Genomic DNA, 11,880 nt, shown 5'->3' on the forward strand with positions numbered 1-11,880 from the left:
CTTGTAAAAGGCGGCAGCCAAATTGTTGGTGCGTGGTGAAAGCAAACAAGAGACAAATCAGTTACAGAAATCAATGTCCACTTAAACTACTGCTAATCTCGGCGATTTTCAAAACACAAATTAATGGACAAGGTAGCATTTAAAAAAAAAAAAAATATTGATCTCGTCCATTTGTCTAGTTTTGGGAAACAGCACAGAACTTTAACTTAGTGATTCACCCAGAGGGAAGGTTGTAGAAACCTTAAAAAAACAGGTGCTGCTGCTGCCGTTTAGATATAGAACATCTTTACGCTTTTGTACAGTGGTGTGTTAGGGCTTTTGTAGTTTCTGACAAAAAAGTTTGAGATTAATCTAAGACATTTTCTAGAAAAATAACAAGGACATTTTTTGGTCCAAAAGTCACAAATTTGCAAGAAAAAAGTAAACATTTTTTTCCAGAAAACTTCAGAGAATAAAGCTCTGCGATTTGCACAGCTGAATGGTTGACACAGGACAGTAAAGGATTTCTCCAACTTGCATGAAAGAATCAAAGCAACACTCCCAAGTATGTTTTTGGTGAAGGAATTACATCACAGTGTACAGCAAAAAAAAGTTGATTTTACATGATACAGCCCACTTAACATTACACCTTAATGGCAGACCAAACTGACCAGGCACTGTTTGTCACAACAGCTGCTTTGTCTGCGGCGCGATCCCAGGTACCAACACGGTATCAAACTAGAACAGCAAGCAGTTATCAATGGGTTCTGAACCCCAATCTACTGCAGAGAACTGCAGGGAAGAATGGACCAAACTGCCTAAAGATACGTGAGATGAGCTGTGGGCATCAGATTGAAAATGACTTGAGGCTGGAATTACTACCAAGGTTAGGTCAACAATGTAATAAGCAAATGCTGTGAATACTAATATGATTTCTTAGTTTTCTAGTTTGAAAAAATTTTGAGTAATGCCGTAAAACTATAAAACATGGAAAAAGTGAACGACTGTGACTACTTTCCAGATGCATCTAATGTGACATTAAACTGTTGGAAGTTTGAAAATAATTCACAGTGCCATTTTTCATTTCACAAACCCCTGCCATCCCGAAAAACGTCCTAAACAACCCTCCCCGCTGATTTCCCTGGGCCAAGGGGTGAACTCACTCGGGTCTGGGGCCAAGCACTCGCACTTGTAAGTGGTGACGTAGTCCGGCTGGAAGTCGGTGTTGATGGGGTAGTACTTGAAAGAGCCCACCATCTTCTTGATGGCATCTGAGATGAAGATGAAGGAGATGAGGCTGGAGAAGCCCTCCTCGGTGAAGCGGGTCATGTACTTGATGATGTAACTGGCGTCTGATGCCACCAGGATGAAACACTGCAGGCACGAGTGGATGCCGATCCACAGCCGCAGCTCCATGTAGTCTATGCCATTATTCCTTTGGATGGGAGATGAACAAGGAGGAAAATAAGTCCAAATGAACAGAAAGGCACAAATTGGTGCACTTCTTTATATCATCAAAAGTACAGTTATTTGTCTGTTTCAAAGTAGATTAAAGCCATGGAAAAGTGGGGTTTAACAGGGGGCATCCAAAGCCACCAAAAGTACTGCTGTCACAGCATTTAGTTTTTCTGATGGATCCAAATAGTCTATAAAAAAACAACTCACTTGCTGAATTCAAACAGGAGCTTTTCAAAGATGAGAATGGGTCCTGTGGAACTGAGGATGATGAGGGGCTGACCGCCGAAGAGGCAGAAGACAGATCCAGCCAAGGCAGTGCCCAGGAAACTCTCCATCACACCCTGGTGGAGGAAATGGAGAGAGATTAAAAGGGGATAAAACCAGGTAAATGAAAAGGGTCAAAGCAAATGCTGAAAATGAAAATGCAACAGTTGGCAGCTTAAGCAAAATCTTTGCTCTGGGAGCCAAAACTGGCTAATTTAAAGGCCAGCCAGAAAAATTTATTGAATTAAATATGAAAAATGAGCATATCTGTTAGCATTCAAGCTAAACTTAGCATTTTTTTCGCAGTGAAATTTGTAACAGAATAAGTAATGATTTCTGATCAGCACTTTTTTATTGTCACTACTTACAATATCTACAGGTATAATGTACTGTATAATAGGCATGGGCAGTAGTAGGATCCTACAAGCATGTAAGAATGTTGTGATGTTGATAGTAATATGTTTTTAATGTCCTTTTATGACAGCAACCTGCTGAGGGACCAAAATAACTCTAAGACTAAAATTCACAGGAAGCTGAATAAGCCCTACAGAGTTGTTTTGAGGTTACAGATTGGATTTCTCTTTGCCAGCCACATAGAGATTAGTCATTTTGAATTGAATTGGACACATTTACATGCAAATGTTCCATAATGTATGAAAAGTAAAATATGCAGATAATAAGTTATGAGAAATATCATTTCTATGCATAAGAAGTTTTCAGCTCATAAATGAATTATGAGTAAATAAATACAAAAGTTGTTTCCATTGAGTGTGATTGTTTGGTACCTGGTAGTTGTCCGTGGCGTCTCCTAGGAGACCGCCAAAGGTGATGGCATTAGTGATGCAGCCCAGGTAGATGAAGAGCACAGCGGAGATGGATTGGATGTGGAATCCCTCGTAAAAATCGCTGGGCAGGAACGGAAGTTTCCGCTTTATGTCCAGGTACAGGCCACCACAGAAACTAAAACAGCGACACACTCGATGGTTAGGATGCTACACACTAAAGTACAAAATAAAATATTTCTGCCTTTAATTTTCTGTGAATTCACTTGAAATTCTCAGAAATTCACATAGATAATATAACATGATATCGATGTCTTCATCAATATCAGTAAAATTGTACTGATATCTACATAAACATGAGCAAAACAACACAATAAACCCTGTTTAAGATTCATGTGATTCAGCCCGCAGGTTACAGGACGATCACCAAAATGGCCACCGTTTGCTGCAGTGCCACACTGCAGCTTGACAGCGACAGCTAAAACCAACCCCTGTATCGGGGTTGAATTTATACCAAAATCATTTGTGTGACAACAATTACAATTCTGATTTTCTTGCCACATGCCAGATAGTGACTGTTTGTGTCCAACCACCTACCGACCAGTGAAGGCCAGCTCCTCTCCCAGTTCATGCGGCGCCGGCATCTCCTCATCCTCAGAGAGACCGCCCCCTTTTCCAGCCGTGCCGTTCATCTGGCCCAGCTCGTTCAAGGAAAACACAGACTTTCTGCAGAAAAAAACACACAAATTACATCTGAGAGTTGAAAGGATCTTTATGGTGATGGCAAACTTTGATTGCTGCAGACAGGAGGGTGTGATTACACCAATCATTAAGCTCTTATCTCCTGCTTTTGTGCACGGCACAATCTATTTTGCCACTAAGTCTGTATCTTGAACGACAAAGCAGCTTTGGTTGACATTGTGAGTGGTTGTAGACGCATTTCAGCATGGCTCTTTGAGCTTAGAAAAACACAAACCTTTTGTCAGCTGTGGGAACTTTCTTTGGAGGCTCAATGCGGATTTTGGGATCCCATTCTCCAGGTGGAAGCACAATCACTTCATCCAGAAACTCATCTATGCCGGCTATCAGGTCCTCCCGATCTCTGGCTTTGTAGGCAACATCACTGAAAAGCTTGATGGGGAGGAGAGAGGAAAGGAGAAGGGTTTACGGCTTCACTTTGTTTGTAAGACAAACCAAACCAAAAAAGTCACAGTAAAAGTTTTATGACACTTAAAGGCTGCTTGAACCCAGTTTATGTTAAAATTGTGACAATAAAATATTAAACCTCAAATCTTACAGATGTAGATGCAACTTATTAAAAAAATACAATCTGATACGTTTTAGTCTGCAAAACTGATTAAACGACAGAGATCTGTCTGAAAGTTGCAGAATAGCAGAGCAATCTGATGTGTGAGTTAAGAGCAGAAGCCAGGGACAAAATCCCTGTCATGTTATCCAGTAATCATACTATTATTCTCTAGTTTCAGTGTTTTTGTGGTGTCTAATTACCAACACCCCACTTTCCTCCTCATGAAATGAGTTTCCTTGCATAAAATACATTTTTTTCACAACATGCTATTTATGTTCCCAAACCTGAAAAACCCAGTTTGTTTTCATTGTGCAATCTAATGTTACAGCTTCAGTATGCAATTTTTATTTTTTTTTTCTTTACATATTTGTTAAATCTGTCACCATGTCATGAATGTATAAGGCAGCCAATCTGTGAAGAAAAAAGAAAAAAAAAAACTCCAGCTCCTCTGTCTTCTCCCAGTGCTAACTAGAAACAACCAGTCGTAGCTACGTGGATCTCCTCAACCTCTGTGAACCTTTACTGCCATCTGAAGAAACGCACCGCTCCCAACCAAAAACAACCAATCAGAGCCAGGAGGCGGGTCGTAGAGCTGTCAATCAACTTCCGTGTGGCGCAGCTCATCCCCCTTGCTGTCTGTTATTTAGTTAGCAGAGCCTATTGTGAATGCTCAGTCTAGTTAGCATAGCCATTGATTACAGCGGATAAAGGATTTTCCTGTAACAGTAAGTTGTTTCTCCGTCACTGTCACATTTAGTAGCGAGTACATGAGTGACTGGCATCATTAAGCCCCACCTCCTGGCTCTGATTGGTTGTTTTTTTCTTCAGACAGCAGTAACAGCTCAGAGAGGAGGTGTGGAGGACATCCGTCTTTTCACAGATTATATGTCTCATATTATACTAACACAATATGGTGATACTTTTGACAAATATGTAAAAAAATATATCTTTTTCATAAAAGTTGCATACAGTTTAGAAATATGAAATGGGTTTAAGATTAATGATGAATAATACCAAAGCAAAATCTCAATATTTAAAGACAACAATATTACCACTTTTGCAAGCCTCATAGTGAGGCTTCTGGTCAAACCATCTAATTGATGTCAACCAATCAGGAATAGGAACATGCTGCACATTCGGCTTTCTACAGCAGCTCACTGTCTTTTCTGAAAATAATAACAGATCTTCTCAGACAATGTCACTGTCAGCACTGTTCCACCTAACAAAGACGGGATGCCACAGAGGCATTTTTTTCAGACAGTGACAGATACTTACATCATCCACCATTAGGGTCGCTATAGCCCTGCCGATCTCATTATAAGACTTGGCCTTTCCTTGGGGACCCAACAGAATAAACAGGAATCTGCAGACAGGAAAACACATGTAAGGGATGTGCTGGCAGTTCAGACGTCCGCTGCAGAGGCTGGAGAGGAGGACGCAATGGCGCCGTCTCACCTGGTGGGAACTGGCACTTCTGTCAGCCCTCCGAGCGTCGTGGCCTGAGCCAGACGGACGAAGGCGACGAAGGGTTTGTTCAGGAAGTCCACCTCACCCACTAACACGTTGGATGCCTCGGCGTCTCTAGGGATTTTCTTCATGAATTTGTTTTTTAGCTGCAGCAAAAAAGGAAGGAAAAAGTGGGAGTGTGTTGAGATATAACTGTCAGGTGTCAGCAATGATTTGACCTGTGTCTCTAAAGTTAACATGTGTAACATGTGACACATATTTGTGACTAAATCTGCATTATAGCCTTCTTTGTTAACAGTGCCTTTCAAACGTATTCACACACCTAGTCCTGTCACAAGAGCAACATTTTCTAGGCGGTAAATTGTTCCAACAATTGTTGCGATAAATGATAATGTTGTTTTGAGAAAATTTTCAAGTGTATATTGATAAGGACATAATAATGCAAGTTCACACTTTCAAAGATCAATAAACTGTAACTGTGTAAAGAACACTTAAAATTGAAACTGGGTGATATTTTAAATATCCAAAATAAAAGACGACAACCAAAAGCAATAAACAAACAAAGTGGAAGAAGAAAACCCAAAAATATTAATAATAAAAATGTAAATTATCGAGCTCATTTTGATTCACCATCTGATTAACTGCTAATTGCGAAAGGCTTACACACGCTCTGGCATTCCTCACTTTACAGTCATTTCTCACTTTTTAGCAGGATTTTACAATATGAACCATCAAGACTTAGCGCACAGTTATGAAGTAAAAGAAAAGTGATGCATGTATATATTTTAAAAAATCTAATGAGTGGCACACATTTGTACTCCCCACTCCCCACTTAAATACATTGAGTTAATTTGTTATAAGTAGTCAAAATAGATTTATCCAAATTAACAATGTATGCCAGACTTTTCAATGTGGTAAAACTTTTTGAAAACAGTGTCGATATTATTCCACTTCGCAGAGGTTTACAGAACCGATGACAGAAAATAATTGGAGGATGATGGCGTGGCATGATTTTTAATGAATGAACAAACTTATTCATGTGTGATTTTAATTGTGTCTCTTATTTAACGGAAACATCGCAATTTCAAAATGATGAAACATCAAAGGACCTGAACATTTGTCAGCTCTGCAGGTCATGTCTTCTAGAGTTTATGATTTCTAAATATGAACTAAACAAAAAAAAAATACAAAGTTTATTTAAAATGTCATCAACTGTTGTTTTCAATGCTGCTTTTTATCAGTCGCTTATTTTCGTGGGCGTTCTCTACATTTAGCAGTGACAAACTAGCATCCTGTGTGGCTTCCTGAGAACAAATGAATGAGGTCAAACAATGATGGCTGACGCAGCTGTGACGGGGCGAGCCGTGCCAGTCCAGGCTGACTGACCTGCCTGGCCGCGCGTCAAGGTGCGGCAGGAAATCGGGCAAAGGCTCAAAGACGCTCAATGTGTGGAAGCTTTTGCCAATAATCCACAGCATCAATCTGTGACTACATGTGAGCAGTGGGCACGCGGACCGGACAATGAGATCCATGGTCCTCCCTGCTTCGGCTCGATATTGACACTGACAGTGTAGCACAGACACACAAACACACAGTAGCAGGGGAAAAAAAAAATAAAATCACTTGTCCATTGTTGCATGTCTAATGCATGGAGTTACAGTCAGACCGACTGTAAGTCCAATTTAAACACCGGTCACTGGAATCCTTGTTCCTGTGGCTGAGCTAACAAAGACCACTCATGACCCGTATTGTACTCTCTGAAACAAATCCTCATTCAGTTTTTTTTTTCCACTTCATCCCTCCCAGAGAGCGACACCTAATCGTGACCTGCCTGTTTCAAAGCTCAGCAGCCTGATCCCCACAACAACAGCACGGCCCCGCAACTGCCCCAGCGTGTGTCTCTGGGTTTAAATCGCGTTATTGAATCGGTTCCATGTGTGTTTGCACACTTTCTATCCCGCTTTTTACAACATATAGGAATGAAAGAGGAATTGTCAATGAGGTAATACAGAGCAGCAAATTGAGTATAGCTTGTAAGTTAACAAAAAATTAGACCAATTAAGAAATATAAACTCTACATGTTTTTGGTAGATATCAGGATTTAGTGACTGGATTTCTACACAATAGCGGTTGGTCTGTGAAGTCACAGTTGGAGCCCACCTGGTCTGTGCTGGGAGTGTCGGCAATGTCGTTCATACTTCTGCTCTGAGCATGACCTGGAAGGGAAAAACACTCACTGAAAAATCAAGTCTACGTCAAGTTTCCCATTGTGTTATATAGTGCTTAAGTTAACTGCTAGGTTTGCAGTAATACAGTCTATTAAGAAACACTGAGGACACACTGTGTGTCGGACAATTGTAAACTAGATGTAACAAGATGCACACATTTCAAAATGTTACCCTTTTGTCCCATCATTTAACAGAATATATATGTTTTCAGTGAGAGGTTGACCATCGTGTTCTTTTTCATCAGCAGCGTTTGCTTTTGGATCTTTTCCTGAGGAAAGTAAGGTCTGCTGTGCTTTAGCAGCTTGTTCTGCATGACATGTGTACACATTTATTAACAGTAATGGCATATTCCTGAAATGTTTTAAAGATTAATTCATAGTCCACTGGTAAGCGTGGACTGTGAATGAAAGCAAAGGAAATTAGGAAGAACAGGGCCTTACAAAAGTATTTACATTTTACAAGAATCTTCTTGTAAATTTTGTATTTTTATTGTACTTCACTTCGAGTCTAGGCGCTGTAACTGAAATTGAAAATGTTTTCATGTTTTAGGACTTAGGAAAAAAAGCCTAATAAAAGCTGATCGTAGCAAAACATCACTCACGCAGGCGTCCGTAGTTAGCAGCTTGCTGCTTAACTCGTAGATCTTCTGTGGATCGGTTAAAGTTCGGCCCTTGACCCTGACCTGGACCTGGACCTGGACCCGGACCCATTCCACCTCGGGGCGGTACGCTCCGACCTGACAGCGGCGGGGAAGCAGACACAGAGGCAAGCAGCAGCTAAATAGTTGAAGGTGATGTTGTCTGATTTACTGAGCAGCATGTGCTTTGCTCTGATGAGATGGGGAAATGTTACAGTGATAATTAACTCATCAAACATTAATGTGTCCCCTGTGGAGGATGTGAGCCCTGCTGGCTGCTGGAGAGCACGGACCCATTTAACAAACACGGTAAACATATGCATAGTGACTTTCTGCACAAAACGTCTTGCAGGGTTTATGCAGGTTTCACCAAATCAAGTTTAAGACTTTTAAAGACCTTTTTCATACCATTACGAACACAATTTAAGATGGACAAATAAAATGCAAGAGAACCAAAACTGAAACTTCTGGGGTCTTTTTGTAACACTTGGCAACAGCTTCGTGCTCCTCAATGGCATATCGCTCTCTAGCTAGCTAAATAGCCAGCTATGTGACTCAAGCAGTCAGAGTTACCAGTAGCAAGCTGCTAATACTTGCTTACTAGCTGGTAACAAGTCAGCAATATTTGGTTGCTAGCATGAAAGTTTTAGCAGCTTGTTACCGGTAGCCTGAACTGTCTTGAGCCGCAAAGTGTGACTCAAGATGAAGATGCCTGCGAACATTATGACCCAAACTTTTGCCTGATAAAAATACTTACAGAAAATATCTGAGATTGGATAGCCCTGCCACGACAAAATGTAAGACCTGTGACTAATATTAACATTTTTTAAATGAATTCAAGACATTAATTTTAGGTAAGTGAATTCAAGACCTTTTAAGGATGAGCAGACACCGTCTCTAGTTACTGCTGTTGACAGAGCTGAACACATTACTTAGGGAAAAAACATCACTATTTCAGTGTTAACTGAAAAGCTGGCATTGTGGCCAGACATTTAGTGTTGTTAATCATGATAATAAGAACAAATACACTAAAATATATTTTTGTGTATTTTAGTCATCTTGGGTAGCATATTTAGCTTATCTTTGCTTTAATAATAAGCTTAATTTTGGTGAAGATAACTGAATTATCTCATCTTATACAGGGTAGAACATTATCCTGTGTAAAGTAAAGGTTTAGTCAGGCCTTGCTGAGTCAGACTGCAGTTTGTGGTACCAGTGTGAACACTCACTTGCAGAGGAGCCGGACTTGCCCATGTCGGCCAGTGAGCGGTGAATCGGCTTCTTGGTCTGATGTCGGTGTTTCCTCAAGAGCACAAAGCTGATCTTCTCCCTGAGCTCAGGTGATAACATGCCCTCTTCTATCTGTCTCTCAATTATGTCATCTGCACAGACACATGAATTCAGTTCCCATGTGATAAATGGCTTTTACTCAGACATTCAAAGTCTTGATGGTGAAGGAATTAATCAATGATCAGAGCAGAAAAACATCAGCTGATTTCTCTCCTTGAGATTGAATGCTGCTTCAGAAAAACAGAATGCTTATGAAAGGTGACATTCCATCAAAGCCCACCGCCGCAAAAAGGTGTTTTCTCAGAAAAAAAGATTTCTAGCTCTCAGAAAAGAGAACTCAATTAAAAACTCATTACGAGTTTTGGTGGATTAAAAGAAAGGCTGGTCAAGGACAAACTGACGTCATAGAAAGAAAAACTTATAAGATAATATTAAAAACTTGATTACTAGGATTAGGTACTCTTCTATCAGCAAGTCTGCAGCTGACATTTATGCTGAAACCACTTGGTTGGTAAATGAGGTACAGAGTCTGGGCCACCCTCTCAGGAAAAGCTTCTTTTATTTGCTACTGTTACAGTTGCTAGAATTGATTAGTTTAAGCTCCACACCCTTTTACCACATTCCAAAACATCTGTACTGACAGCTGGAGGGCAGGCCCCAAATCAAGTTCTGCTTAAGCCCACAAATGACGTTGGGCCGGCCCTGTTGGAAGAGTTGAAATAGATCATTTTTATCCTACATCTTAGCAACATTTAGTTATTCTAACTTCAAATGCTCTTTTTGATAATATTTGTTTGACATATAACTTTCACAGCCATATTGTGCCATTTTATGGCACATAACTAAATTTAAAAAATACTGTTATCGCTAATAGCAAATAACCCGTTAACTGACAGGCTCCACTAGTTAGCTAGATTTGATTAGGACAGAAAATACTTCCTTTTAGGCAAGACTGAGAAAATTTTCAGACAAATTACACAAAGTACGAATAATACATATTATAAAAGAACATTTTGAATGTGTTTGGCTACAAAACAAGAAACAGCGAAACATCAACATGCCAATTCATCAACCAATAACAGACCACAAGGGATGGATATAGGTATGTACATATACTTTTGGGATTTCGTCCCGTCTTTCAGGGAGACGTCTCACCAACTATCTGAGGCAACGAGTAGCCGTCCAGGTCCAGCAGCACCGTCCCTGTTTGGAGACAAGTCCTGAGCTCAAAAAGACTGTGCAGGGACAGCGTGGACACGTGGGGTTTACTCCATCTCTCGCCTCCCTCCTCCACCTTTTCCTCAAACTTCACCCACCTGAAGATATAAAAGCATCAAAAGAAAAAGTGAATCAGGAAAGGACAAAATGTTAAAACTCACTGAGGATTTCAACAAGTGCTGTTTGGGTTCCCTCTGCTCAGCAGGCGTCGGTCCACTGAAAGGGCAGCTTGGGTGACCTCAGTTCATTCTCCAAGCTTCATTCTTCACGAATGATATTTTACTCTGCCAAAGCGGTCCTGCACGGGTGGGCATTTATTGTATCGTTTATCATTTATCATGATAAGAATTTTGATTTATCATTGTCAAGATAAATTCCAATTTATGATGTTCCCTTTTTTCCCCACTATTTGTATAAATAAATATCAATACATTTGAAAATATGATTAGATACAGTTGCTGTGTGCAGATTAGTGATATAAATCAGACGCTTTTATGTAATTGGTGTCATCAAGAGCAGCATTTTTGTTTGGGGGCTTTGATTGCTGTGTGATGCAGTCACAGATATACAGTTACCTGATAAAGGAATAATAAATAGTTCTTATTGTCACTTATCACTGTTAATACTGCCAATCAATCAAGCAAGTTTATTTGATTGGCACAGCAGTTCAAAGTGCTTTACATCATGAAAACACAAAACATCAGCAACATGTCATACAGTCAACAGTTATGATAACCAATAACAGACATTACATTTTGTCAAGTGTCCTAGTTAGAATCATCAATATGTTGGTCACTGTTCCATTGTTCAAAAGCAACTCTGAGCAAATGGGTTTTCCTTTCATGCCACATCTTTGTGTGACATCAGTGAGGATTGTTCTGTGGAGATTTTTAAAGCTAACTTAAAAATTGTTCAGTGTCTCATGCGTCTTTATCCTGTACTTACAGTTTTATTTATTTTATTGACGTTTCCTTTTTATTTTATTTGTTTTAGTATGGTTTTCATCTCCTTGCATCGGTTCAGCACTTTGTTCAAAAGCATTTTATAAATAACGTAATTTTTATTATGAGAGGAATGTCCTTTATGAACCGAAACATGCTTCCTGTTAATGAAATTGGATTCATCAGTAACTCCCTTTCCTGTCTCCTCAACATAAACAAACACTGTGCATGTGTGTGCGTGTGTGTGTGTGTGTGTGTGTGTGTGTGTGTGTGTGTGTGTGTGTGTGTGTGTGTGTGTGTGTGTGTG

The 11,880-nt window shown here is 40.0% G+C and overlaps 1 protein-coding gene across 3 annotated transcripts in view; it reads right to left on the reverse strand.

Annotated features, from left to right (window-relative positions):
• Window positions 1-11,880, reverse strand: part of slc4a5a (solute carrier family 4 member 5a) — a 37,203-nt gene that overhangs the window by 9,570 nt on the left and 15,753 nt on the right. For all 3 annotated transcript variants that reach the window (XM_017306887.1, XM_017306888.1, XM_008417290.2), the window contains 11 exons: window positions 10,570-10,730; window positions 9,354-9,506; window positions 8,089-8,223; window positions 7,420-7,475; window positions 5,248-5,405; window positions 5,068-5,155; window positions 3,460-3,614; window positions 3,081-3,209; window positions 2,487-2,661; window positions 1,645-1,778; window positions 1,143-1,414 (listed from right to left, as the gene is read on the reverse strand). In XM_017306887.1, the coding sequence (XP_017162376.1) occupies window positions 1,143-1,414; window positions 1,645-1,778; window positions 2,487-2,661; window positions 3,081-3,209; window positions 3,460-3,614; window positions 5,068-5,155; window positions 5,248-5,405; window positions 7,420-7,475; window positions 8,089-8,223; window positions 9,354-9,506; window positions 10,570-10,730 (1,616 nt within the window). The remainder of the gene's footprint in view (window positions 1-1,142; window positions 1,415-1,644; window positions 1,779-2,486; window positions 2,662-3,080; window positions 3,210-3,459; window positions 3,615-5,067; window positions 5,156-5,247; window positions 5,406-7,419; window positions 7,476-8,088; window positions 8,224-9,353; window positions 9,507-10,569; window positions 10,731-11,880) is intronic.

The sequence above is a fragment of the Poecilia reticulata genome, linkage group LG9 (genome assembly GCF_000633615.1).
Source record: "Poecilia reticulata strain Guanapo linkage group LG9, Guppy_female_1.0+MT, whole genome shotgun sequence".
NCBI classification, from domain to species: Eukaryota; Metazoa; Chordata; class Actinopteri; order Cyprinodontiformes; family Poeciliidae; genus Poecilia; species Poecilia reticulata.